The sequence below is a fragment of the Notolabrus celidotus genome, chromosome 13, assembly GCF_009762535.1.
Source record: "Notolabrus celidotus isolate fNotCel1 chromosome 13, fNotCel1.pri, whole genome shotgun sequence".
Classification (NCBI taxonomy): domain Eukaryota; kingdom Metazoa; phylum Chordata; class Actinopteri; order Labriformes; family Labridae; genus Notolabrus; species Notolabrus celidotus.
In genome coordinates this window covers 10,475,392-10,502,128 of record NC_048284.1, presented here as the reverse complement: position 1 = coordinate 10,502,128, position 26,737 = coordinate 10,475,392, and the positions used below count along the sequence as shown (strand labels likewise).

Genomic DNA, 26,737 nt, shown 5'->3' with positions numbered 1-26,737 from the left:
CTAGCCGATATCCAATACCAGGATCGGATCGGTGCATCCCTTGTCCGGACCCTAAAGTTTCCAAATATTCCAAATCTGTCAGACTAAATTTTGGATAAGTGTGAGAACTTAATCTCAAATCATCTGACTTTTTATTTTGTGGAACACTGCTGCATCAAATAGTAATATTTTTTTATTTGATCAAAACATCACATTGCAACTGTGAAGGAAACAAGCAAGCTAACACAAAATATACTTTTTGACAGGGACGTGTCTTGAGAACTGGGCATGGGTGGCCTGGACGCCCCTTGGGATCTTATTGGCCACCCCAGGTGCCACTTCAAATACCAAACTCTGATTAGCTGTATGCTTTGTCAGAGGCACAACTATTACGTGTTGCAACAGGCTGCTGGTAGCCATCTTTGCATTACAGTAAACCCTGTAATGAACACTGTACCTTTTGTTGTTACTTTAAAACCTAACTTTTGACAGCCATGTTCCTTTTGATTCCTTAATGAGTTAAACTAGATCATGTCCTACCTCACAGGGAGATCTTTTGGAGTGTTGTGGATGGGAGCAGTGTCTTCACCACATGGCTTATCAACAGCTCTTTCTGTCATTCCCACAAGATGACACAACTGCCTGAGCTCAGAGCTCATCATGTCTTGCAGATATCTCTAACTGGATGAAGGAATGCAATGCTTTTAATTGCACAAAGGCCCTTGCTCTTAGTTTTGAACTGACCTTAATGAACAGCTGAATACAGGAAAATACTTGATTAGATTTGATACTGAGCAGTGCCTCATTATCAGAGTGACTTATTAATTTAGCTTAAAAAATATATCCTAATAAAATGTTTTACAGAAGGTATTTGAATTGACTCTTTTCAATAATCGATCTGATTTCTAGTAGATATCAAATGCTGCTGCAAACTTAACAATTCACAGTACCATCTCTTTAAACTAGACCTGAACTGCAGGTCCATTTTCCTGCTCACCTTTAATTGTGATATGATGTATAATGTGATCATAATGTGCTCTGGTGAGATTTCTGTCACATTATGAGCAACATTTTAATGAGTCTCTGCTAAAAAAAAACTGCCCAAACTCTAGAAAACTTTCTGAGTTCCTCCAGGACCTTGATGATTCATGCATGGTCAGCAATCTGTCACGTCAGCTCCCACCTGCTGCTCGTCCCTCCCTCCCTGCCAAGCTGTCTGTGACTGGGTTGACTGCCATGTTGAGCAATGCAGAGAGTCTGTCCATTATTTTTCAGTTTGTTTGACCTGATAATGGAATTTGAATTTGACTGGCTGAGCAGCTGAGACCAGAAGATGAGGGAAGATTTGAAAAAGACCAAATAGTCAACAAAATTATGTAATTCCTGCACCTCAAACCGTACTGTAACTCAGACTATTTCTAATGCATTGCTTTTGAACCCTTTAAAACAAATAGCTCACTTTTCAAGAAATATTGTCCCTTCAAAGATTGAAATCTGAGAGACAATAGACACACACCTAGACTATATCGTTTCTTCGCCGTTTTGTGAAAGGAGGGGTGAAAGCAAGCCCTTGACAAATCGACTTTTTGTTTGCAAAATGGCAGGATGACGACCTTTGACCCCTTTGAGTTCCACCGTCGAGGAGGCGGCGCTCGCAACGCAGCAGGCACTCTCATTGGACAAGGTCGTTGGCCATTTGAGCCCTGTGGGTGGAAGCCATTGGAGCGCGAGCCGTATGCAGAGCACAGTATGCGTGCAGGAAGAATAGATACCGACACAGCATGAGACACATACAGAGAGAGAAGGAGGCTGAGAGGAGAGAGAAGGATGGATGGATGGATGAAGGCTAGAAGAGACAGGGAGGAAAGTATGTGTGTGTGTGTGTGTGTGTGTGTGTGTGTGTGTGTGTGTGTGTGTGTGTGTGTGTGTGTGTGTGTGTGTGTGTGTGTGTGTGGCAGAAAAGCCCGGATAGCAGTGTGTCAAGAGTGCTGTCACTCACTCATCCATCCATCTGGCTAATTGGCTCCTTACCCTCTCTCTCTCTCTTTCTTTTTCTCTTCCTCTCTTTCCCTTGCTCATTCTCTCTGCCTCCCTCCCTTCCTCCCTCTTCTTTCCTATCCTCCTTCCCCTCCCTCCCTCGCTTGCCCTCTCTCTCTCCCTCCATCAGGCGTTGCTCCTAACTGCGCGCCGGAGGCCAAAATGCAGATGAGCTCTGCCTCGCGTCAGGGGGAGCTTCTGCTCTGCTTAATTATCTGAGAGTGTGTGTGTGTGTGTGAGTGTGCAAGAGAGAGAGAGAGAGAGAGAGAGAGAGAGAGAGAGAGAGAGGGAGGGAGAGAGAGAGAGTTAGCTTATCAGCTTACTGGCCCACACACAATCACAGAAAAGCACACACAAAAAACACTCACACACACATGCCGTTCAAGCTGCTGCTGCTTCTGCTGTTGCTGCTATGCTAAACAGCAAGGCATCCTGGGAATTGCAGTGACAGCTCATTTTGGTTTTTTCGCAGTCTATGTATGAAAGCTGCTGAGAGACAACCCTTCCCTCCCCCCTTTTTTCCTCCCCCCTTTCCAACGCACACAAACACATACTCACATGCTCACACACACACACACGAAACCCCTCCATCTTTCCCCGGTGCTCATGGGAACAGGTCCGGGGCCTGTCACTAACCCCCCTCCCACCACTCCCTCCCCTCATCGCCGCGGTGACAGGGCTTGTTGACAAACGCCAGCAGTCATCAGGGCACCATGGGAAATCTTCTGCCACCATTTTGTCAGCAGAATGACAGAAGTTGTTAATGTCTCGCCTCTCGCCCTGACACGAGACGCCGGGGTTGACAGACTCTGACACGCGCCATACACACACGCACACACACACACTCTCACCTTACAATACACACTGCTGTGCTTACTGACACAAATGTCATGCTCCATACTGACACAAACACACATGTTCACGCACACACTCTCACACACACACATACCATTCATGTCCATATTTCGTTTCCCCCCCATCCTTCACTCTCCCCCATCTCACTCAACTAAATCAGTGTGTGTCGGAGTGTGTGTGTGTGGTCTGACAACTAGATGTCTATGGATGTTTAGTGTGTATGACTCCAGAGTGTTAATGAGGCTACGTCTATGAGTGTGTACGGCTCCTAATGAGTAGTACTCCTGTGTTTGTTTGCGTGTGTGTCTTCATGTGTGTGTATGTGTGCGTGTGTGCGTGTGTGTGTGTGTGTGAAACAGTGCTTCAGCTCTTGTTATGGATGCGGCGTATGCGTCTGATCAATAACATTTACAATCCCGACAGGAGATCGAGCCTGGCGGACAACCCTAACTGACCGTTATGAGAACATGATGAACTCCGGACACACACACACACACACACACACACACACACACACACACACACACACACACACACACACACACACACACACACACACACACACACACACACAGATACATATGGGCAGCTACTCTGGACAGCCAATTACCGTTCCTCATAATCCACTCGCTGCACACACAGCCTCTGTGTACAGTTGCAACAACCTCCACACGTCTGGTTGTATTTGTGTGTGTGTGTGTGTGTGTGTGTGTGTGTGTGTGTGTGTGTGTGTGTGTGTGTGTGTGTGTGTGTGTGTGTGTGTGTGTGTGTTTGTGTTGCTGAGGATGCCAAAGTTCCCTCCAGAAACCACAAAGATTCTCCGTCTTAAGCACTCAGGCCCCTGATGAGATCAACAAAGGTAGTTTAGCACAATTTGCTACCCCTGTTAGGAACACAAACATCTGTCTAACGTCTCGGGCGTACCAGCAGGGACGAACACAGAAGAGTCTGGTGAAAGAGAGGAAGAAAAGATGTGTTTATTTTGTGCTTCAAAGTGTGAATTCAAATTAGCTTGGGTGGTTCAAGAGGCGGGAAGGCAGTCCAGCAAGAGGGGAGAGATGTGGACAAATTGAGCGAGTGGTGAGAACAAATTGTGACCTTAAGACTTGGTTAAAAAAAGAGATCATATTAGAGGAGGATTTGCAGAGAGCTGGAATATAACATCTAGATTTGTTTACGGCACAAAGGGCATCTGCCTTCTGCCACCACATTTAATTCCACCACAACAGCTTTGAATACATCTGTGGCATTTACTACAAATATCTGCAGAAAGAAAAGAACAAAAGTCAAAACACGATCTACAAAACTATGTGTCCAACACACTCTCCTATCTGGACAAGAGGGGAAGAGGAAGAGAAGGAGGATGGATTCCATAATAGTGACCCTTTCTGGGTTACTATCACTACAACATATAAGTGTGTCTACAAAACACGAAGACAGAGGAGTAGTAAAGAGTATAAAGCAGCGAGAACTAAGCTCAACAATAACATGTTTGTTACCTACCCACTCACTAGAGGTGTATGTATCAGACCACCAAACACCATACCGGTCCACACAGTCTTCCCATGGACTTCATGTTGCTGTACCCTGAAATTGGAGATGTGAGAATGACAGAAACCACTGACATATACTGTAGCTGTTGCCTTCACCCGTCCTTATTGAGTAATATTACAATACAAACTGTAATACATTTCAAAGTATTAACACATTCAGGTGCTCATTCAGTTTCAGGACCACAGGTAGCCTACCATTACAAATGTAAGCTATATTTTTACTAAAATTATGACACAAAACATGGATTTAGCATTACATGTTTTAACCTATAACATATTACTAATGTATTTATTCACTTATATATAACTGCTGCTTTATTAGCTTTGCAAAGGCAAGACAAATATATCAATCTTACAGTGTGAGTAGATGAATTTGGCCATGACCATAGACTGTATAAAATATGGACGTACAATCCGTGACGTCACCCATCTGTTTCTGAAGAGCTGTTTTGAGGCCAATCAGCGACGGCAGCCATATTGCTGCTGCCGAGCAATTGTGACGTAAAGGGGCGGGCTTTGAGCCTCCTAGCCAACAGCTACAGTGTTCCCGCCTGTCAATCAAGTCAGTTGTGCCTCTCATTGGAAGACTTGTATTCTCAATATATTCGAAATTGCCACGTTAGAAGAAAACTTCACCCCCCGTACAGTGTGTGCCGATCAAGAAATGAGCTATCCAGACTACACTCGTCTTTTGTACCAGGCTGTAAACATGTTTATTTCTGCTGTAAAGATCGTCTTTTTTTAATTGGTGTGTACGTGGTTTCCGGTACTTCCGTAGCCAGCCTTGAGCGGATCCTCGATGAACTGCAGTTTTTAAACTTCTGCATTGGACTCATATTTTTTGACCGGAGGTTGCCGCTTGGGCTAAAAATCAAGCAGCCATGAGGACAGCGTAGCTACAGGGTCTCTTCGCGTGAGATTACGACAACTAGCCAAAATTCTATGAGCCGTTAATAAGTTATTTCCAAGCGGTAACCTCCGGTCTCAAACTATGAAGCACATGCGGAAGTGTTATAAACTGCAATACATCGAGAATCCGCTTGAGGCTGGCTGCAGAAACACCGGAAACCACATAGACACCAATTCAAAAAAGACGATCTTTGCAGCATTAATAAACATGTTTGCAGCCAGGTTCAAAAAACAGCTTGGCTCTACGAAGCTAATCTCTCTATCGGCACACACTGTACGGGGGGTGAATTTTTTTCTAACGCAACGGATCAGAAGATATTAAGATTCCGAGTTTTTGCCCAAATAAGGACATGACTGACTTGACTCCCGGACGGGGACACATAGCTGTTGGCTAAGAGGCTCAAACTCCGCCCCTTTACATCACACTCTGCCTGGTTGAGTTACACATTTCCAATATGGCTGCTGCCGATGATTGGCTTCAAAACAGCGCTCAGGAACAGATGGGTGACGTCACGGATACTACATCCATATTTATACAGTCTATGGTTATTTCACATAAAATCACAGTAACACAAGGACAACTATTTCTAACATATATCTTTACTTCTACAGTACATTGCTTTGTGCGGGGCATTTACCTCAAACAGGGGAAACAGTAGTGATACGAGGATGATGGAAACTATGAAAACGTTCTTCCTTGTCTGTGTTGACTGAGGAAGCACTGCGCGAGCCCCCTACTGGATCCCCGAGGCATTACCAACAGATCACTGAACAATTCAACTCAAACATGGATCTAACTAACTTTTATTGTTCTATCTCTTCTATCTTTTACTTTGAAACCTTTATAGTAGCTGTGAGTGTACATTAATAACGGGTAATTACATCATATATAATGAGAATGTAATACTATATCAACTGCAATAAGGGAAAATAAAATGAAATAGTATACTTTTAATAATAATATACTTTTGACTCTACTACAACTACTTTTGTTCAGAAGTCTTTACTAGAATCAGATCCAAAAATAAAATAAATTGTGTTGGTGTAGTCCTGTATGTAGTGTTGCCTTACTTGTACATTGCACACCTCCATGACTGCATGTAGAGCAAATGCAAAGCAAAAGTCACTTAGATCAGTTTGTTGTTCCTATTGTTGTTCCTATTACTTTGGAGCTGCAAAACTGGAAATCTGCAGCATTGGAGTTAAAAAAATATGAATATTTTTTCCTAATTAAACATAACTTAGTATGTACACCTATCAATTCTTGACTGCACATATGCATTGTGAAAATACAACATTGTTTTGAGAATTCAAATAAGGAGTTTGAATACTTAAGTATCTTTAAAACAAGTACTCCAGGGATTTATTAAGAGGTAGTGATGTGACTGAGCAACGTTCATTGTATTTGAGTAATATTTGACCAGGAGTATCTTTACTTTAACTTAAGTACTGAAGTTATGTATTTTGTCCACCACTGCTTATGAATACTGTGTGTGTAAATAATGACAAAAAGGTCATAAAGTTTACAAAGCAGGAGTTTACAAGCATTTTCATGACATGGATTCCAGTGTAACCAGTTTTACAGGACGCACATCTGTGGACACAAGGAAACAACTAAACCAGAAGAGAGCACACAATGAGACAGCCAAAATTATGCAACAGTTCAAACCAGTAGGATCATCAAGTTAACATGAACAGGCCTTTAAATTAACACACATAAGCTTCTTGGTACAATATATGTGGTCCACTCTGTTTCAAGTCACTTTGGAGATAATTTTGTGGTTGGATAATAACGTTGTATGGTAGTGACATGATCCAAATCACTCAAGACTCACTCTAAAACCATGAAAAAACAGGGTATAAAACCAAATGCAACATAAGTTGCATATCTCATTTAGTCATTCAGTCTATAGTCAACAGAGTCAATAAAAAAAGTGTGTCTTGTTTGTCTTGTCCAAGTTTAGCCCTGTGGTTTGATCGCCTGCCCCACATAGAGACACTACAGTCCTCTCAGCCTTCCAGGGTTTGAGTTCAGCCAGTGACATTTGCTGAATGTTTTCCCCACTTTCCAAACTTCCTGTCACTTTCTATTACCAATAAAGGTATAAAATGGTCCAAAAGATAGCCCGATAAAAAAATCTGAAACATACTAACAAAACATAATGTCAGTGTTCATGGCCTCTGTAGTGGACATCTGTTTAACACACAGGCACAGACATGTACACAGTCCATAGACTGTATAAATATGTACAGTATCCATGACGTCACCCATCTGTTCCTGAGTGCTGTTTTGAAGCCAATCGATGCCGGCAGCCATATTGGAAATGCGGAGCTCAACCAGGAATAGTGTGACGTAAAGGGGCAAAGTTTGAGCCTCTTAGCCAACAGCTATGTGTTCCCGACCGGGAGTCAAGTCTGTCATGTCCTTATTTGGGCAAAAAGTCGTAATCTTAATATCTTCTGATCCGTCGTGTTAGAAACAAATTCACCCCCCGTACAGTGTGTGCCGATAGAGAGATTAGCTACTTAGGCCAAGCCATTTTTTGAACCAGGCTGTAAACATGTTTATGAATGCTGCAAAGATCGTCTTTTTTGAATTGGGGTCTATGTGGTTTCCGGTGTTTCTGCAGCCAGCCTCGAGTGGATTCTCGACGAATTGCAGTTTATAACACTTCCGCATGGGCTTCATAGTTTGAGACCGGAGGTTGCCTGTATGGCATACAGTACATATTAAAGGTCTTGCAATTCTGCTATAAAGTTAAAATCACTCTCTGATCAAACATGGTCAGAGTTGTGCCTCTTTGACAGCAGTAACAAATAGTGTTTTCATCACACCTAACTACCCACACTAATTTTGACACTTGAACAGTAAGTAAGCTTTTGAAACCTGTTAAGCAACACACACATACAAATAGATATGTGAAGAAAGAGGGGACTACTATTATACCATCACAAAGACAGATGAATGTCTATGAGTATTGGGTCAGATGCAAAATCAACCCTCCAAACAAACAAACATTTCTCCCAGACATGATTTTTTTCAATATAGCCTTATTTGTTTTCATGCTGATTTCTGTCCAAGTGTTCACTGTTGTGAAAGGTTTTGTTTTGATTGGATATTTGATGCTGTAAAATTGGAAATAACGCCATGTCTGTGAGCTATAGAAAAGGCAAAGCCCCTTCATCCATCTTTATATAAAGTCAATGGTCCCTGGAAGGTTTGTATTTTTTTTTGTTAAAGTCTAACACTCACAGGATGGAGTCTCCACAACTGTTTGTTTTTTTTAAGTTAATTTTTTGGGCAATTTGCCTTTATTTGATAGGACAGCTGAAGAGAGACAGGAAATGTGGGGAGAGACTGGGGGAAGACATGCAGGAGATAGTCGCGGCCGGGAATCGAGCCGGCGACCCCTGCAACAAGGACTTTAGCCTCTATATGTGGGGCGCTTAAACCGCTAGGCCACCAGCACCCCAGTCTTCACACCTGTTAAGTCTGAAAGCACTCAGGCATTACAATTACAGGCTCACAATCTTTAGACCAAGTGGAATAATCAAACTATTTCAGCTTTTTGTACACAATCATTCTAAACACAGAGAAACACTATAATTAAGGCTACTTTATTATCTAAAAATATAAATATACAGGTAGGGAGGTAGGCCTATTAATTATGCCAAATCAAATTTTTTTTTTAGCTTATTGGGTGTTAAAAGTATTGATTTCTTTGCCTGGCAAGAAAGTTAATTACCATATTCCACAGCCTTATATTTCTTTAACGTTTTAAACTGGTCATTAAACTTTTATAAATATTCAAGAGTTGCATCTGCTTAAGGCCTCCTTGGTGTTTTGCCCCCTGAATAGATGAGCTTACTCTAAAATGTGTTGTGAATTCAGCCCACCATAAATTACAATGGTTAAAAGTGAAATGTATACATTTATTGTATCGAAATGTGAGAAAAGTTGTGAAAAAGGACAGAAAATAAAGAGAAATACATTTTAATCTTAACCTGAGTCACCTATAGCATTTCAATGTCATTTAGCAGACGCTATATAATTTCATTATGGGTGTTTTAATACATCAAGCTACAGCACAGTGAAAAGAAACTTGTTAACATCCCACAAACACAGAGACACACGCACGCAGGCCCTGCACACTGAGCGCGCGGAGCAAGTGGAAGAAGCGCGAGTCAAGTACAGCTTTCAGCAGGTGCGCCCCGCGTGAGCCCGGCTAGGACGAGATGAAAGACACCACTGCACACACCGTCTCTCTCTCCCACAACTCCCCCCCCCCCCCCTCTCTCACTCACTCACTCACTCACTTACTCACTCCCCCTCCGCGTGAACACCGCTCACCCCCCACCCCGTCCCCTCCCCGCTCCCCCGCGCGCTCGGTGAGGTAGATTTGTAGTGACAGCAGCGGGTGCATTCGCCAGTCATTCCCCATAAAAGGTTCCGTGTGATCAAAGCCCCGCAGAGGCAGCAGGGAGAGGCAGGGAGGCGGCCCGCTATGTCGGCGTGTGTCGGTGTGTGTCTGCGTGTCTCCGGTGTCTCGCAGGGTTGAGGCAGTTTTTTGAAGCTTTAAAAACACAAAAACCCCTCTCTGTCTCTCTCCCTGCTATTTACATTCGAACTCCGTTTTGCCTCGGCAGTAAAACATTGGTTTTTATTCCCTCCGCCTGTATAGCCTGTGTGTCTGAGTCTGTGACAGGCTCGGCTGCATTAATCAACTCTTCCCCGCTCCTTAAACTGGAAGAATTAAATCTTTAAATACATTTTAAACGGAGGTGTCTGACTGAAGTTATGTTAACAAGCCCCCAACCTGAGGTGCGCGCCAGTGATGAGCAGAGCAGACTCCCCGGTGAGCGCTGAGGGGAGCGCACACACCAAAGAAGAAGAGAGGCAATGTGTTGATATAAATTTACCCATCCGCTGTCAATTACACAAACACTTTGGAGGGTGTAAAAGTTCGGTTTCCTCCACAATAAGAACACTTAGTATAAGAACTGCGCAGCATGAACTTTAAAGTAGCAACCATATCCCAAATTTCTCATTTTTATGTTGTTTTAAACCAGGGGTTCCCAAACTTTTCAGCCCGTGACCCCCAAAATAAAGGTGCCAAAGACTCAGGACTCCCACTGTCCCTCAAAGTGATTTAATGTGGCTTCATTTAGCTGGTCTGCAGAAAATGACCCTACTTATTTGAGCATGTGGCTGTGTTTCCTTATGAATTAACCTACTGCTACTGATGCTTTTGATAATGAACTGTTCACTAACCCTAAACTTAAGAGTCATCTGGCAAAAAGAAAGGCAGTAAACTCTTTCAGTTTCTATTTTCAAGGTTTTATTTCAAGTTTAGCTACTGTTTTTGTCAATATTTTTTAACTATAATGGGTAAAATTTAAAATTTTTAGATAACTTTTTTCATTCAAATGTTTTATTGCATTTTTTCAGTATTTCTTTGTTCCCCAGAAGTTAACAAATTATCTATGAATAATACAAAACCAACAAAAATATTCAAAAAAAAAAAAATAATAATAATAATAAAGAAATAATAGCCTAATAATTAACAGTACAAACACAAAGGAAGATAAACATAAGGAAACAACGTAAATAAACAAAAATAAATAGTATATTTTTTTAGATAACTTTAAAAAAAAAACATTCTGGAAGACATCTCACGACCCTTCATTTGTGTCTCGCGCCCCCCCCAAGGGTGTCCCGACCCACACTTTGGGAACCCCCGTTTTAAACCACCAGGAAGCATGCCCATCCTTCCTTTTACCTCCTCATTAACTTCAGTCGTCCCGTCACAAGCAGACAGCATTATTCACCATCAATTAAGCGCAGAGGAATCCAGAGCCATCCACTGCTGACATCCTGGTGCACACAGAGGCTAGGATGCAAATGCACAAATATTTTGGCAATGCAAATTTTGGAAATCAGTTAAAGAGTAGACTACAGAACTCCCCCCTTTTCCCCAAATTCACTGTTATCGTTGTTTTTATCTGCAGCACAAAGCTGTCTATACATTGATCTTTCTCTTGCAGTAGTTGCAGTCCCTGCTGAATTAAACATAACCCACCAAGACTGCTTGAAGTTTTGGTCCATGCATCAAAAAACCTTCAATAGGCAGAGTAATCTAAGTGTAAAAAAAACCCAGCGTGACAAGGTGGAAGAAACACTTTCTAGGTGTGTTTGGCGTTTAAAATTCAATTGTAGTCTGATAGCCGAAATCATAAGTGTTTGAATTGAGCTTTTTTTCATTCAGCCTTGTTAAACCAGATATTTCTGCAAAATATTCCAAATCATAAGAAGTTTACAGTCTCTATTTTTAGTTAGATATCACTTATAAACAAATATATATTTTCTCTGATATCAGAAATGATTGTCACCTTAATAAAAATAATTAAAAACTAGGAATTTAAAATAAAATGAAAGATGTGGGACTAATGTCCAAGTCAGTGAAATCTGATTTAGTGCACCTCCACAACAAAGACATTTTTTTTCAAGTGTAAAACTCAACTTATTAATGCATCAATCTAATTAAACTTATAAAAATAAATGAAATTCATATTTCTCCTTGGGTAATAAATAAAAAATCTTAAAAACCCCTTTAGAACACAGTGGTATTCTGTTCATTTTCTTATGACTGGAAGGAAATAATGAAATATTCACTTAAAAAATATTAAATTTGTTCTTTTTTTTCCATGCTGTGTTCAAGTACCAATACATTCAACTATTTTGAATGACAGATAAAAAATAAAAAAGATGTTGTGCTGTATCCAGTCATAGTATGTAGTTTGATACCTTTTTTCCATCACATCCTTTGAGCGGACAGGATTTGGCTTTTTTTTTTTTTTCTAAAGCAGCATTTTTTTTGTAAAATTTTGACACATGAACTGTATGAGCAAGAGTGTAAAAGTTCAAGACGCAATGTTATGGAGTAAAAATGATGTGGCCATTGTAATCATACTTCTGCATGTTTTGTTCTCTGCAGGGGAAATGCAGTCGTACTACAGTAACATTACATTTGACAGTTTGTGAAACATCACTAAAATCAAGGAGCTGAAAAAAGGCAAATGCAAAAATGAGTTGTAGTGTGATGATGATCACACTCTTTAATTCCAACAGTTTGTTAGAAAAACATATTACATCATATATAAACATTAGGATCACTCCATCTCCTGTGAGTGTTAAAATTTAGCTATATTACATTCCACTCAGTGACGACGCTGACAGAGTTGCACCTTAAAAGTCCACAGAATCAAAAGGCAACACTCCTCCAAGACATTCCACGATAATTTCACATCCTGGGAGCAAAAACTGAATTTACACAAGATTTCTAAACAAACTGCATCGGACTCTTTTTCTAATCAAGGCAAAGTGGTGCGAATATGTACCCTCTGTTGTCTGGATATTAGCGTGTGTGTGTAGTCGTCATGATGAATCTGAAGATTTGGGTTGCAGATATTTTTGTTTACTGGGGGTACGCCTCGATCACCATGGCATGACCCTGGAGAACACAAGAACGAAAAAAAAACAAAGAAGATTTGATTCATCAGTGCTCTAAAATGTCCTTTTGAAGAACACCTGAGCTGTCTAGAAAATGCTTCTTTTTATGACCTTCAAAACACTCACAATAAAGTTTAAAGAGAGGGATTTCCTGCTTGATTCAGCTTTAATATGTACATGCTAATTAATTACCTGTCCTCCGGCAGCACAAGCCGCAACCAGTCCGTACTGTCCTCCCTCCTTCTTCAGCCTATGTGCCACTGTGGTCACCAGCCTGCAGCCTGTGGCACCGAACGGGTGACCCAGAGACAGAGAGCCCCCCCACAGGTTGAACTTCTCCATGGGAGGAGGTCCCACCTGGAGAAACAACAGACATCTCAGTTACTTTCTGCAAATCAGAATTTAAAATGAAGAGAGCAGACTGATAGAAAAATGAAAACACAATGATTTTCTGGTTGACAGATACTCGTTTCATTAGTACAGAATGTTTCAAGCATCTAAATCTGTTTCAGCCAGCAGCTGATAAGCAGCTGTGTTTACCTTCGATTTCCTGCCCAAGTACGTCTGGCCGAACCAATCCGAGTCCATAGCCTTCAGATTTGCCATTATCTGACCCTGCAAAATCAAGCACATAATTTAAACCGTTAGCACAGATACCAGACATGACTTTTATTTCCTCAGAGTCAGACATGCACGGTACGAAGAAGATCGGGCAACAGAAGCTGTGAGCTTCTTGTTGAACTGTTCAGGTAACACATGCATCCACAAAACAACAGTGAATCATGGTGTTTAGATAACTGAGCTCAAACTGTTGATGGATGTTTCAGTCGAAATGACAAAGGCGCTAAAAAAGTTTGCCCAAAAAAGGCTCTAACAGCTGGGATCAAAGTAATGCTACTATGTGGTCTTATATGTTTTGCAACTGACGGTCTCAGGCTGTAGTTCTTAGTGTCAGAAAACACTAATTAAAAGGGACATTTCTTTCAGAATTAGACGACTGACCCGAAGAGAAGTCTTACTAAGAAATGAGAATTGAGTTGTTATAGGTAGACAATCAAAATTTGGAAGAGTAAGGATCTCTCACATTCTTTTTATGTTTATAAAATTTGGAAAGAGACTGTATTGGAAATGTATCTTAGACATGAATATTTTTTAATTTTTATGACAGCTGTTTAGTGTAAATGCCTTTCAAAAAACATTATAAAAAAAAGAAAATAAAAAATAGTGAAATTTCCCTTTAAAATAGTTGAAAGGACATCAGCACATCAATGCTCACTTCAGTGACTTATTTACTAGTTCACACATATTTTAGAACCTCTCTGTAAAATCTTCTCACTTTGCTGATTTTGTCCTGTAGGGGTAAGTAGTGTATTTGAAAAATCTTATCCTGATTATGTGCTGCATGTAAGGCCCCAATATTGGACCTGGGCTCCCTGCAACCTTACGTGAAACAGTCAGTAACTAATCTTGGTGTCATAATGGATCGTGATTTTAAATTAGATAAACAGATAAATCCTGTTGTACGATCTTGTTTTTATCATTTGAGGCTTTTATCTAAGATTAAATGGGTTTTATTTCTTAATGATTTTGAGGGAGTTATACATGCTTTTATTTCGACTCGACTAGACTACTGCAATGCACTTTATGTAGGCATTAACCAGGCCTCCCTGGCACGCCTACAGCTAGTTCAAAATGCTTCTGCTCAGCCTTTAGCTGGCACACGTAAGCGAGAGCACATAACCCCCATCCTTGCCTCCCTCCAATGGCTCCCTGTTCATTTTAGGATTCATTTTACGATTTTATTGTTTGTTTTTAAATCTTTAAATAGAATCGCTCCACAGTACATCACCATCCTCCTGCAAAGCTACACTCCCGCAAGGTCTTTGAGGTCTACAGGACAGCAGCCTCTTGTGGTCCCTAAGACCAGGCTGAAAACCAGGGGTGGCCGTGCCCTCTCAGCAGTGGCCCCCAAACTGTGGAACGAGCTACCCCCCCATGTTAGATTGTCCCCAACATTACTGACTTTTAAATCCCACCATAAAACATATTTTTACTCCTTGGCTTTTAACCATGCTTGAGAATTGTGTGGTCTCTGTCTCTGTCAGTTCTTTTATTGGATTTGTATTTGCTTTTACAGTGTTTTTATTCTTTTTAAGTGTTTTATTTGTTTTATTATGATTCTTTTACTTTATTCTATTTTTTTTTCTGACAGTGTTTTATGTTCGGTGTGTTTTAACTTATTTTACCTCACTGTGCAGCACTTTGCTAAATTTAATTGTTTTTTTAAATGTGCTATATAAATAAAGTGGATTGGATTGGATTGATTGTGAGAGTCGCATGTATCGCTCGCTGTGAATCTTTGCTTTGGCAGTTTAAAAAGGCAGTTTCAGCAGTGTGCCATTAATCACTTTGTCTCCAGCCCGCCTGCAGAGATTCCAGATATCAAAATCAAATGTATTTTGTGTAAGTTTTAATGTGTTGTGATAACTTACTGCGAACGCCTCGTGGAACTCAAAGACGTCAATATCATTCAAAGACAAGCCAGCCCGTTCCAGGACTTTTGGTGTGGCGTACGTTGGCCTGTGTGAGTCAAAAAGAGCAGAGTGAGAAAAACAAAAACAGGAAAATAATAATATAACCAAACAAAGCACCAACTCTCTCTGACATTTCTACCAGGCAGTCAGAAAATGTAGAGAGACTCACCCCAAAAGCAGCTGATCTTTGGGGTCCTGGGACACGTAGACAAAGTCTCTGCCGGGATGAAAACACAATATAATGAGCACCACGACTCAAAGATCACTGTTGGAGGATATTGAGGCAGCTCTAATAACCAGAGAGGGTGCAGATACCTGAGGTAGGCTTTAGGCTTGTAACCCATAGCCAAAGCTTTTTCTTCAGACATGATGAGCACAGCAGAGGCCCCATCCGTCTGACAAACACACAAACAAGCAGGTTAGAGTAGTTTATAAGAGGTGACAATGTTTCAACTTGAGAGTGAAATCCCGTCAAAGAGAGTGAGGGGAGATATTTTGAGCAGGGCAACACAGTTTGTTTGATAACCCAGCCAGAAAAGTTACCCAGAAAAGTTCATTATAAAGTGCAAATAAGACAGATTCAAAAATGTGGAGCTAAAGTTGCCGTCTGAACAGAAAAAGACATCCTCAATCAAATCCTAACAGTGTTTCGCTCCGGGTAAATTGCAGGTTTTATTTTTGTAGCTTGAAGTGTGTGTAGCTTTGTGCGCTTGTTTCACACACAGAGACAGATCCTCGTGTCAATGCTGAAGGTGTTTTTGAACCAGAGAGGAGGAATTAAGAACACTGAGAGAGTGCTGCAGGGCCTGTGTGTTTGTGTTGACAGAGTGTGTGTGTGTGTAAGAGTTTATGAATGTATATGTGTGTGTATGTGTGTGTGTGTGTGTGTGTGTGTGTGTGTGTGTGTGTGTGTGTGTGTGTGTGTGTGTGTGTGTGTGTGTGTGTGTGTGTGTGTGTGTGTGCTTACTAGGAAGGAGGAGTTGGCGGCGGTGACAGTGCCGTGAGGTTTTATGAAGGCGGGTTTCAGTTTGCCCATTTGCTCCATGGAGGAGGGACGGATGCCGTTATCCTGGGAAACGATGTCACGGCCTGGAAATTAAAAAATACATCATCATTACAAGCAATTAAAAAAAAAAAAAAATCACATTTCAACCTGTTGATACAGTAAGAGTTAAGTCAAACACTGATTTTTTAAAACACCACATGTTATGTGATTCTGAGCGACAGTGAAAAAGACTGCTCTCCTTTATTCAGTTGTTTCTGACACAATAAAAGCTCTCCCTATCAAAGTGTATTTAATAGATAGGTTTCTATTCTCCTGCTCCATGTTCCGTTCCAAAAACACACGGATCTGTTGGAAGTCCTGTGCCATGCAATCATCATTTGAGAATCAATTCTATGCAGATGAATAAATGCTATCCAATCAGTTTTGGTTTAATGGAGCTATTTAACCTCAACTTTATATTTTTAACTATCAGAATATGTTGTAAACTTAGTGTACAGAGTAAAATTTATTTAGCTTCGGGCGTTGGTTCCAATCAGGCAGAGGTTCCAATTCGTCCCGCGAGATGACTTTGCAAAGTGAAAATTTTGTAACTGCTATTTCAAATTTGTCCTCTAGGGGGCGCATACCATCAAACGGCTGACGGAGTGCCCCTGAACGGCGTGCCCCTGAACGGCACTCTAGGACCTTTTTTATACGAGGGGGGAAAAATAATATTTGCAGTTTGCATAATCTAGTTGAATTTCATAGACTTTTTAGAGCACTTCAAGATCCAATCAACACTAAAGTTTACGTATATGTAGAAGCGGTGGATCCACGGTGTGTTCGCTTATTGTAAAAAAATAGTTCATTAAATGTGAAAAATTTGAGAATGTGCTAAAACAAAGGGAAAAATTTGGATTTGTCATTATTTATGGGGTTATAATATTATGATTTTACTGGTCCGGCCCACTTGAGGTCAACTCCAGATGTATGTGGCCCCTGAACTGACAAGAGTTTGACGCCCCTGACTTAAACCATTGCCTTCAAAATAATAAAAATTGTATGTTCTATTAAAAAAAAAGTCAAAATAATGAAAAAGTGATTCAACACCCTGATACAATAAAATAAGTACAGTTTAAATCTGAAGTTATCTGGTTTTAGATTTTTTTTTTTCTTTTCTTCTTTTCTTTCTGTCTCCTCATTTGCATTTTAATCAAGGTTTATTTTCCCTTTCTTTCTTTCCATCCTCTCAACTTCTTCCTTGCATTGATGAAACAATACTGCCCTGTTGTTCACCAAATAGCCTGCACACTCAAGAAGAACGATCCTCATACTCAACTGATGAGTGTAACTAAACATAGGAGCGCGAACAAAAGCTGATAATGACCCTGATGAAGACGAGAGGCCTTTCCAACGAAGCGAGTTCAACTTACCCCGGGTGTCTTTTGGCTGTCTGGCTACACTAATCCTGACAAATGAGATTGTGCTAAGTGATCTCACAAAGCTGGTTATCAACCTGATAAATCCACCCAGAGTTACTGTGAGTGAGTTCACATGAACAAGGCAGAGTTAGCAACTCTGTCTTGTTCACAAACATGGACAAGTCGGCTGACAGCTGATCATCATATTTCACAAACTCAGAGTAAACTTTGTTGTAAAGACAGAGTCAAACACTAAATCCAGAGTTAATCTAACACAACTGCATTTGCAAAATCAAGGAAGAACTGTCAGAAAAAGAACAAACACCAGAAGTGAATACATATGTTTCAGATACAGTCCCAAACAGCACTGTATGGCCATATTAAAAATGCATATTAAAACCCAATTAAAGCAATGAGCATGTGTACTTAAAATATATTGATACAATAACTTCAAGGCCCTTGTATAATCCTATTTTAGTCTCCGTTGAATGGTGAAATCAGGAAAGCCAGATTCATAATTTTTCTTAATATTTTTATAGATAAAATGCTACAAGTGGACAAAGTTCCCTGCCAGTTGCCCCCCCTCTTCCCGTCTCTTGATCTGCCCACAGAACTCCACCATCCAGACACCTGATTAATCAGTGGGTAGTGTTTTCAGGTCACAATCTCTTACTTCACGTGGTCTTTATTTGTCACTGAAGAGTGGATCAGTGTTTACCTGGTACTTTAAAGGAGATGACGTCTTCCAGCAGACCGCTGTCCTGGGCCTTTTTGGCCAAACTGTGTGATCGCACCGCAAACTCGTCCTGCTCCTGCCTGGTGACTCCGAATGCAGCAGCCAGGCGGTCTGCACTGTGACCCATCGTTTCAGCTGTGGAGAACTCAGCCACAGCAGGAAGCTACACACAAATGAGAAAAAGTCAGAGTAGGAAATAGTGCACAGTAGGAAAAAAAATGAGTCTGAGAGGTTTGAGTTCTGGAGTTTGGAGTGACTCTGTACCTCTGGGGTGAGGTGAGCCATGCGGATGCTGCTGATCAGACTGAGCCTCTGTCCGAGGGTCTTCGCCCTGTTGAGGGACAGCATGGTCTTTCTCATCTTACGGCTGTGGCGGATGGGGACGTCGGACATGAACTCTACTCCTCCTGCAACGACAATGTCACATTGGCCTGCAGCGATCAGGCCCACGGCTGGAGAGAAGAGGAGAGGAGAGAGAGAGAAATGAAGGTCAGACAAAGACAGGGACTGAAGAACCTCTAAATGGAAAAAATTGAACTTCAGCAGCAACTTTTTACATAAAGCACATGGAGTTTTCCCTTCAGTGCTCTCTATATTTGTGCCTTTAAGGTCTTCTGTTGTGATCCTGCTCTATCATCCTGCCTCAACGGTCCTGATATGGTTTATCTAAACCTCATCTTCAACATGCCAAGAGGTTATGGTGTATTCTATACCCAAGTCTTTTGGGTTGTTTTTTTTTTTCACATTTCTTGCTCATATTATTATCAGTATGCAAATATATGACCAAACAATGCTAAAAAATAATTGTAAAGGTATTCTTTTCGATCATTTCATTTATTAGAGAACAAAAAATGTAGGAATGACTCATCCTGCATTTAGGATAATACCAAAAACAGTGCTGATTGCATCTTTAATTACCAATCAATATAAGTAACAAGTCCACCTTAGTGTTTTCCATTTATAGAAATCTAAATTTGCACATTAAGTAAACACAATCAAAGACTACTCTGCTCACTGTTTTGTTCAAACTTTGTCTTTGTTTTTGTCTAAAGTCTGACGTGCACGTCAACGAGCAGAGATTTGATATCCAGATTCCTTCCCCTGTCATACCTGAAGTCATCGCCTGGTTGGAGGAGATGCAGGCCATGGTGACGGTGTGAGATGGGGTCTTGTCAGAAAAGCCAGCACCCAAGGCTGCCTGAAAATCGCATGAAAAATGAAGGAGGTCAAAAATCAAAACATAACAGCAGCTTGCAATATGCAACTGCAGTTTATCCAATGTCTCGGTGTGTAGTCCTAATGCTTGAGTACATGTGTGTGTTTACCTCTCGTGCTACATTGCTGGTTTTGACCTCCTGAATGACTGTCCCATAGATGATGTAATCAACAGCATCTTTTGGTACACTGGTTTTGTTCAGCAGACCCCTACAGAAGCCCGAAAGGAACATTTTAAATCACAGTCAAATAAAGAAAACGTTAGATGTAGCCAGTGCGAAACGCTTTAAGTGGTCAGTTTCAGTTCTACCTTGATGTAACCACTGCTTTTTGGGCAATACTCTTTAAAAACTGCTCCAGAGTGACAGATCACTTGACCAGCATCAGACTATATCAACAAGCTTCATCAGGTGAGATTAACTGTAGGTGATTTCTGGCATACACACGCTAACACACAGACACGCACACCACCTAAAGACAGACTTACTGCAGTGCTGCTCTGGCCAGGTCGTGGGGCATTAAATCAGCGTACCTGTGAACACAAAACAGAGTCTCTGTTTAAAAATGACTACAGTCTTTATTTATCAAATCAATATCTAAAGAAAACTGATCTTAATAGTTGCATGATCACCGAGCAGTTAAGGCCAAATTCCACCAGATCCGTGTCCGGTCCGTCTCTGATCCGTCGAGGCACCAGATCTGATTGGTTTCTATTCTAGTCAATTTGTTAACCCCCACTGGATCTGCTCCGTTGCACTCCAGCTGCGTCTCAGATCCGGCAGGTCGGAACTCAACAGATCAGATATGCAAGACTTCCATTTTTGCCGGATGCCTGGGCACGATGCATCAATTCAGCACAGAGCAGATGGAGCAGGACAGGAAGTCAGGCACCAAAACAGATTAAAACATTCTCTTATCGTTAGATCGTATTTAACTTAACTATGACAAAAAAAATGTAATTTAGAGCGGAGGCAGGCCTGGAGTCAACAGGTCAGAGGTTTTCAGAGGACCATAAAGACAACATGGACGAGGAGAGGAGGAGGAGAATCCTTGATTCAGTGATTGCCGTGGGAAAACCTCGGTCACATGACTCCAGCTGTCCGGCGGTCCTGCTCCGTGCTGCGTTCCGAAACGCAACCGGTGGGTGTAGACGGACGAGAGAGTATGGAGCCGGACCGCAGCGGATTGGAGATGGACCGGACATGGATCTGGTTGAATTTGGCCTTTCGAAAGCAGATTTTTGGAGCAGCATTCACACTATAGTATGGAGCTACAATCTGTGAGCTCAGCTAGTAGAGACGAGGAGAAGACATACGTTGTTCCAGACAACAGGAAAGGGGTTCGAACTCCTTCAACCAGGACTATGTTCTTCATACCCGGTCGGGCCAGCGTCTTTTTGCTCTTTGTCTGAGCTGAAGAAAAAGAAAGACAGCAGATTGACAGAGCTTAATCATTTTGAGATGACTCAAGGATGGCTGAATATCATCTCAAGGTCAAATGTTTGTAACCAATCAGATTGGGCCTGGAGAAGACGGCTGTGTGCTAGCTCTATTATGGTAAATAAATCAATACATCAGCACACATTTGATACAGTTGGATCTCTGATCGCTATAATCTGGATTTTAGGTTGATATGTCAGAGAGTTAGGACTTACCCTGAGCCTGAAGCTGGGCTGTCGTGCTGAGAGATCGTGCCCCTGAGACAAAGAAAAACATTTATCATCACCCACAGTTGAGTTATTGAAAACATTTCATCATCATTTTTTGTGATAAAACATCTCAATAATTATCAATACCTTACTTATACAACAACATTAGTAAATAACAGTGTTGTATCAGCCTGATTATGAGAACAGCTGTGTTAATATCTTTGAATGGATCACTGATCAGAGTAAAGTGAAAAATGGAGGGGAGCCTAAATTCGCTAAAAATGCTGCAATCGACTTTTTGTATGTTAAACAAAACATTGAATTCAATCAGCTGTTGGTCATCTCTGACTCTCGTCTCTGTTTGTGTTATGTGTTTCTCTACAATCTAGACATATAAAACAATTAATAATAAATAAACGAACCAAACCGCATCGCCACTGCAGGGCTGACTGAGCAGCTCCGCATCGTCGTCAGCAACATGGACGCCATTTTGTTCTGAAAAGAAAGAAGAAGATTGTGACTGGAAAGGTATAACCATGGTTTGAAGTACAGTGCCTTCTTTTTTTTTTTTACTGTATTTAATTCAATTTATTTATTTTCTCTTTTGCTTTTTTCTCTTCCTTCCCTCTTCTATTATTTCTATACTTATTCATTAATAATTAATTAATATATTTATTTTGGGGGATGTCATTTTTGTAGGGGAAGACCTCTGCGGCGCTTAAACTGCTAGGCCACCAGCGCCCCAATTTAAAGGGGACATATCACGCTTTTTTCATCAATATATATTGGTCCAAGAGGTCCCCAAAACATGTCTTTAAAGTTTATGCTCAAAAAAACACTTTGAAATCAGATTTTGGCATGCCTGAAAAGTCCTCTTCTTCATTCCTCATCAGAACACTCTGTTTTACCTCTGACCACGCCCCCTCCGGAAGTGGATGTGCCTCTCCAGCACGTTGATCTAATGTTTACATGTTGGCTGAATATACACGGCTGCTCAGAGATCGCGTTACTTCAACCCTCTGAATCTGATCCTGACGGAGAGGCGCCTGTAGCAGGACCTTTCTGAACGATTGGTCATAGATTTAGCGTTTCTTGTTGTTTTATTTATCAGTATGTAGACGTGTGTCTTGGTACACAGCTACAGCTACAGCTACAGCTATGAACATGTAGCTATGTGGCTATGCCAATTAGCGCTAGCACTTATCCATGATAAATAAAAATCATCCACTAGATCTTCAAATCTGCAGACGTGTGGAGTAAAACCGACCTCTGCCAGAAAGGCAGCGGGACCTTTCTGAAGGATTGGTCACAGATTTAGTGTTTCTTGTTGTTTTATTTGTCAGTATGTCGACGTGTGTCTTGGTACATAGCTACAGCTAGGACATGTAGCTATGTAACTATGCTAACTAGCGCTAGCACTTATCCATGATAAATAAAAATCATCCACTAGATCTTCAAATCTGCAGACGTGGGGATGTAAAACTGACCTTTGTGTTTATTAAGACAGCCTACAACTAGCATGCCTCCCTCCTAAGCTCCTTGTTAGCACACATTTGTGCAGGTAATGAAAAACGGGGGAGGGATTCAGTATTATTTTATACAGTCTATGGGCTGAACAAGCTCCGAGCTCTGACTCCGTCACAGACCGGATATTGTTGTTACGTAACAAAAACACGGAAGTCTGAAACGGCTCGTTTCACACACATTTACAGAAAGGTGTAGAAATCAAAACAGGGGCAGAATGGTTTTTTTTCATTCTCGGGGGGTTTGTAGACATGCCAGGGAAACATATTTCAGGTAAAGAACCATTAAAAAGTCCACTTTGCATGATATGTCACCTTTAATTATTATTTTTAAATGAGCTTAACTGTTTGAACAATCATTTTTCAAAATAATTGTATTCCTTTAGAGTTAATTTAAGGACATGTTATGTCTTTTAAAATATGTTTTAATTCTTGATCTTGCCTTGTGTGACTGTATGACCCCCTTGTTTTATTTTGCTGCCCATGTAAAGCACTTTGTAACCTCTCTTTTGAACAGTGCTTTATAGGAATGCAAGACTGTAAAAAATCGATACAAATTAGAATGGATTAAAATCGATTCAACAAAATTTGTATTCGGATATTATTTTCAAACAGTAGAAGGCGCTATCTGCATTATACTCCGCTTGTTCAACATCATTAAAGGTGACATATCATGCAAAATTGACTTTTTAATGGTTCTTTACCTGAAATATGTTTCCCTGGCATGTCTACAAACCCCCCGAGAATGAAAAAAAACCATTCTGCCCCTGTTCTGATTTCTACACCTTTCTGTAAATGTGTGTGAAACGAGCCGTTTCAGACTTCCGTGTTTTTGTTACGTAACAACAATATCCGGTCTGTCACGGAGTCAGAGCTCGGAGCTTGTTCAGCCCATAGACTGTATACAATAATACCGAATCTCTCCCCCGTTTTTCATTACCTGCACAAATGTGTGCTAACAAGGAGCTTAGGAGGGAGGCATGCTAGTTGTAGGCTGTCTTAATAAACACAGAGGTCGGTTTTACTCCCCACGTTTGCAGATTTGAAGATATAGTGGATGATTTTTATTTGTCATGGATAAGTGCTAGCGCTAATTAGCATAGCCACATAGCTATATGTTCATAGCTGTAGCTGTAGCTGTAGCTGTGTACCAAGACACACGTCGACATACTGACAAATAAAACAACAAGAAACACTAAATCTGTGACCAATCCTTCATAAAAGGTCCTGCTGCCTTTCTGGCAGAGGTCGGTTTTACTACCCACGTATGCAGATTTGAAGATCTAGTGGATGGTTTTTATTTATCATGGATAAGTGCTAGCGCTAGTTAGCATAGCCACATAGCTATACGTTCGTAGCTGTGTACCAAGACACACGTCTACTTACTGATAAATAAAACAACAAGAAACACTAAATCTATGACCAATCGTTCAGAAAGGTCCTGCTACAGGCGCCTCTCCATCAGGATCAGATTCAGGGGGTTGAAGTAACGCGATCTCTGAGCAGCCGTGTATATTCAGCCAACATGTAAACATTAGATCAACGTGCTGGAGAGCCGAGGCACATCCACTTCCGGAGGGGGCGTGGTCAGAGGGAAAACAGAGTGTTCTGATGAGGAATGAAGAAGAGGACTTTTCAGGCATGCCAAAATCTGATTTCAAAGTGTTTTTTTGAGCATAAACTTTAAAGACATGTTTTGGGGACCTCTTAGACCAATATATATTGATGAAAAAAGCGTGATATGTCCCCTTTAAGTCTCTTGCGCTGCTCTCTCGTCACTCACAGAGTGGAGGTGTTCTAAGTTTAAAGAAGTTCAGTCAGCTGACAAAAGGTGGAGACGCTCAGTTGGCGGCTGCAGCTGAGTGACAGGTCTCCACGAGCGCCGCCGGACTGATTCTGACCTGGTTGCGCTCCTGGCTGACACCTGATCACGTACACATGCTTATTTTTCTCGGTAAGAACGAGTAGACAGAAAACTGAACACTGAGAGTCTAAAATATGATTCTGTTGAGTTGTCCTGTTGCAGTAAATCCACATGTAGTCTTCACTCTATGACCATGTGTCCACGGAGGTTATTTATAAGCCTGCTCCTCACGTTGATATTCGGCGTGTTTAACATTTTGAACACCTTAATATGATCTGTAGCTGTTTAATACCGTCAGTTATATACACTGTGTCATGAAGGAAAATTTGATTTGGGGAAAAAAACGCATTTGACCTTATTTTTGACATGGAAAACGTCTAAGTTTTTTAAAATGATTAAACGATAATTTGTCGTTAACATTTCCAAAGATCAATCAAGGAGAATACTTAAAATGTACATCCCTAATTTAAAGAGATTTACCTTATTTGTTATAATATTTAACACTTTCATTTGGCAATCGTTCACTTTCCATTTCTCTATAATTGTTCTGAAATTTTCGAACAAGGTATTTTTGTATGGTGATTTAATTTAGTGTGCAGTGGTTTTATTTGAGTTACAACACACCTTAAAAATGAAAAAGGATTACTTTGTTTACAAATAAATATAAGAGAAAACATATATATTGTAACTGTCCATAACTGAGAATTGAAATAAAATAATAGTTATTTAAATATGAAGTTCAATCCAGTTTTCTTTGAATTTTTTAGAGAATCAGGATTCAAACTGTATCGTTGGTTGAGTGTATCCTTACAACTATAGTGATTAGTCATTAATATAATAAGAACTGTACATCAGAGGGCTATGAAGACACTATGAAGCACATCAGGTAATACTTAGATCTACTTATGTAGGCAAAAGGTCAACAGTTGAATGCACTTACTTTGTGTCTGAGTCACACACAAAAGATGTAAAAAGATGTGATCCATGCTTGACTGTAAATAACTTGCAGATTATTTGATCTGATGTAATAGTGAGGTGTTAGATTGATCATAATAAGAGTATTAATCATTCAGCTTGGAGCACAACCCCAGACATTAACAGTGCACGGAGAAAACAGCAGCGGATATAGATTGATCTTCATGAAAAATGTCAAAATGTAATGTTATCTGTTTGATCAATAGAAACATAAAACTCTGAACCTCCTGAGAGAAAACCCAAAGACTTCTGAAGACTCATTACCAGACTGCACTGTCACGCATTCACCCAGGGTTTTACATTTTGTTCGACTTTAAAATGCAGAATGGATCTTAAGGGGGAAATATATACATATCATGTACATACAACCTCATATTATACACATTATAATACTGTTAGTATGACTTTTCAATGACAGTCACCCAGCCCTCCCCCTCCTCCATCTATGACCCTTCACCTAGATTCCTCTCCTGGAGAATGACAGAGACATGGAAACAGAATCACGGGACTCTATTCGGGTCAAAACTATTTGCAGAGAATCTAAAACCCTTCTAGCTGAACTAACATTACCAAAAGTCATAAAAAACACAACAGAAAAGATTCTAAACTGCAAAGATATCTCGCTGCAAGCTAGCTCCATGCAAGCCACTTAAGCTAAGTGGTTGTTAGCCAAAGTTCCCATTCAGGTGTGACCTTCTTCTGAATGCTTATAACGACTAATTACATTTACAGAGTTCGTGTTATATCTTTGCCTTCTCTAGTTTGTACTATGAATGACAGGCATGCCTAGGCTTACCTGTATGTGTGATATGAGTTTGCCGACACCGCTTCCCTGTCAGACGATCGGCCAGCAGCGTTCCCTGACTACGCTTTCAAGGGCCCAAGAATTTGTTGGCTGACTAAAATAGTGCCTGAACAGAAACACATTGACAGCCGACCAACAATTGAATAAATGCGTTATTTATGATATATATCAATCTTTATTCCAACAGA

General features: G+C 40.7%; 1 protein-coding gene across 1 annotated transcript; it reads right to left on the bottom strand.

Annotated features, from left to right (window-relative positions):
- Positions 1 to 12,419: 12,419 nt before the first annotated feature.
- hadhb (hydroxyacyl-CoA dehydrogenase trifunctional multienzyme complex subunit beta) lies at positions 12,420 to 26,670 on the bottom strand. Its single transcript, XM_034699687.1, has 16 exons — positions 26,541 to 26,670; positions 21,805 to 21,877; positions 21,389 to 21,430; positions 21,050 to 21,146; positions 20,222 to 20,266; positions 19,845 to 19,944; positions 19,630 to 19,717; positions 18,784 to 18,971; positions 18,502 to 18,682; positions 16,345 to 16,466; positions 15,693 to 15,772; positions 15,547 to 15,594; positions 15,336 to 15,423; positions 13,384 to 13,458; positions 13,036 to 13,200; positions 12,420 to 12,844 (listed from the first exon to the last, which is right to left on the bottom strand). Exons 2-16 carry the CDS (start codon positions 21,869 to 21,871, stop codon positions 12,809 to 12,811), a joined length of 1,422 nt encoding a protein of 473 aa, XP_034555578.1. The 5' UTR covers positions 21,872 to 21,877; positions 26,541 to 26,670; the 3' UTR covers positions 12,420 to 12,808.
- Between the last annotated feature and the right edge of the window lie 67 nt (positions 26,671 to 26,737).

Excerpts from the sequence above, each read along its gene's own strand:
- hadhb (XM_034699687.1), bottom strand. The coding sequence starts at position 21,871 with ATGGCGTCCATGTTGCTGACGACGATGCGGAGCTGCTCAGTCAGCCCT. Across the intron at positions 13,201-13,383 it reads ACTTGGGCAGGAAATCGAAG|GTGGGACCTCCTCCCATGGA; the intron begins GTAAACACAGCT and ends TTGTTTCTCCAG. Across the intron at positions 12,845-13,035 it reads CTTGTGCTGCCGGAGGACAG|GGTCATGCCATGGTGATCGA; the intron begins GTAATTAATTAG and ends TGTGTTCTCCAG.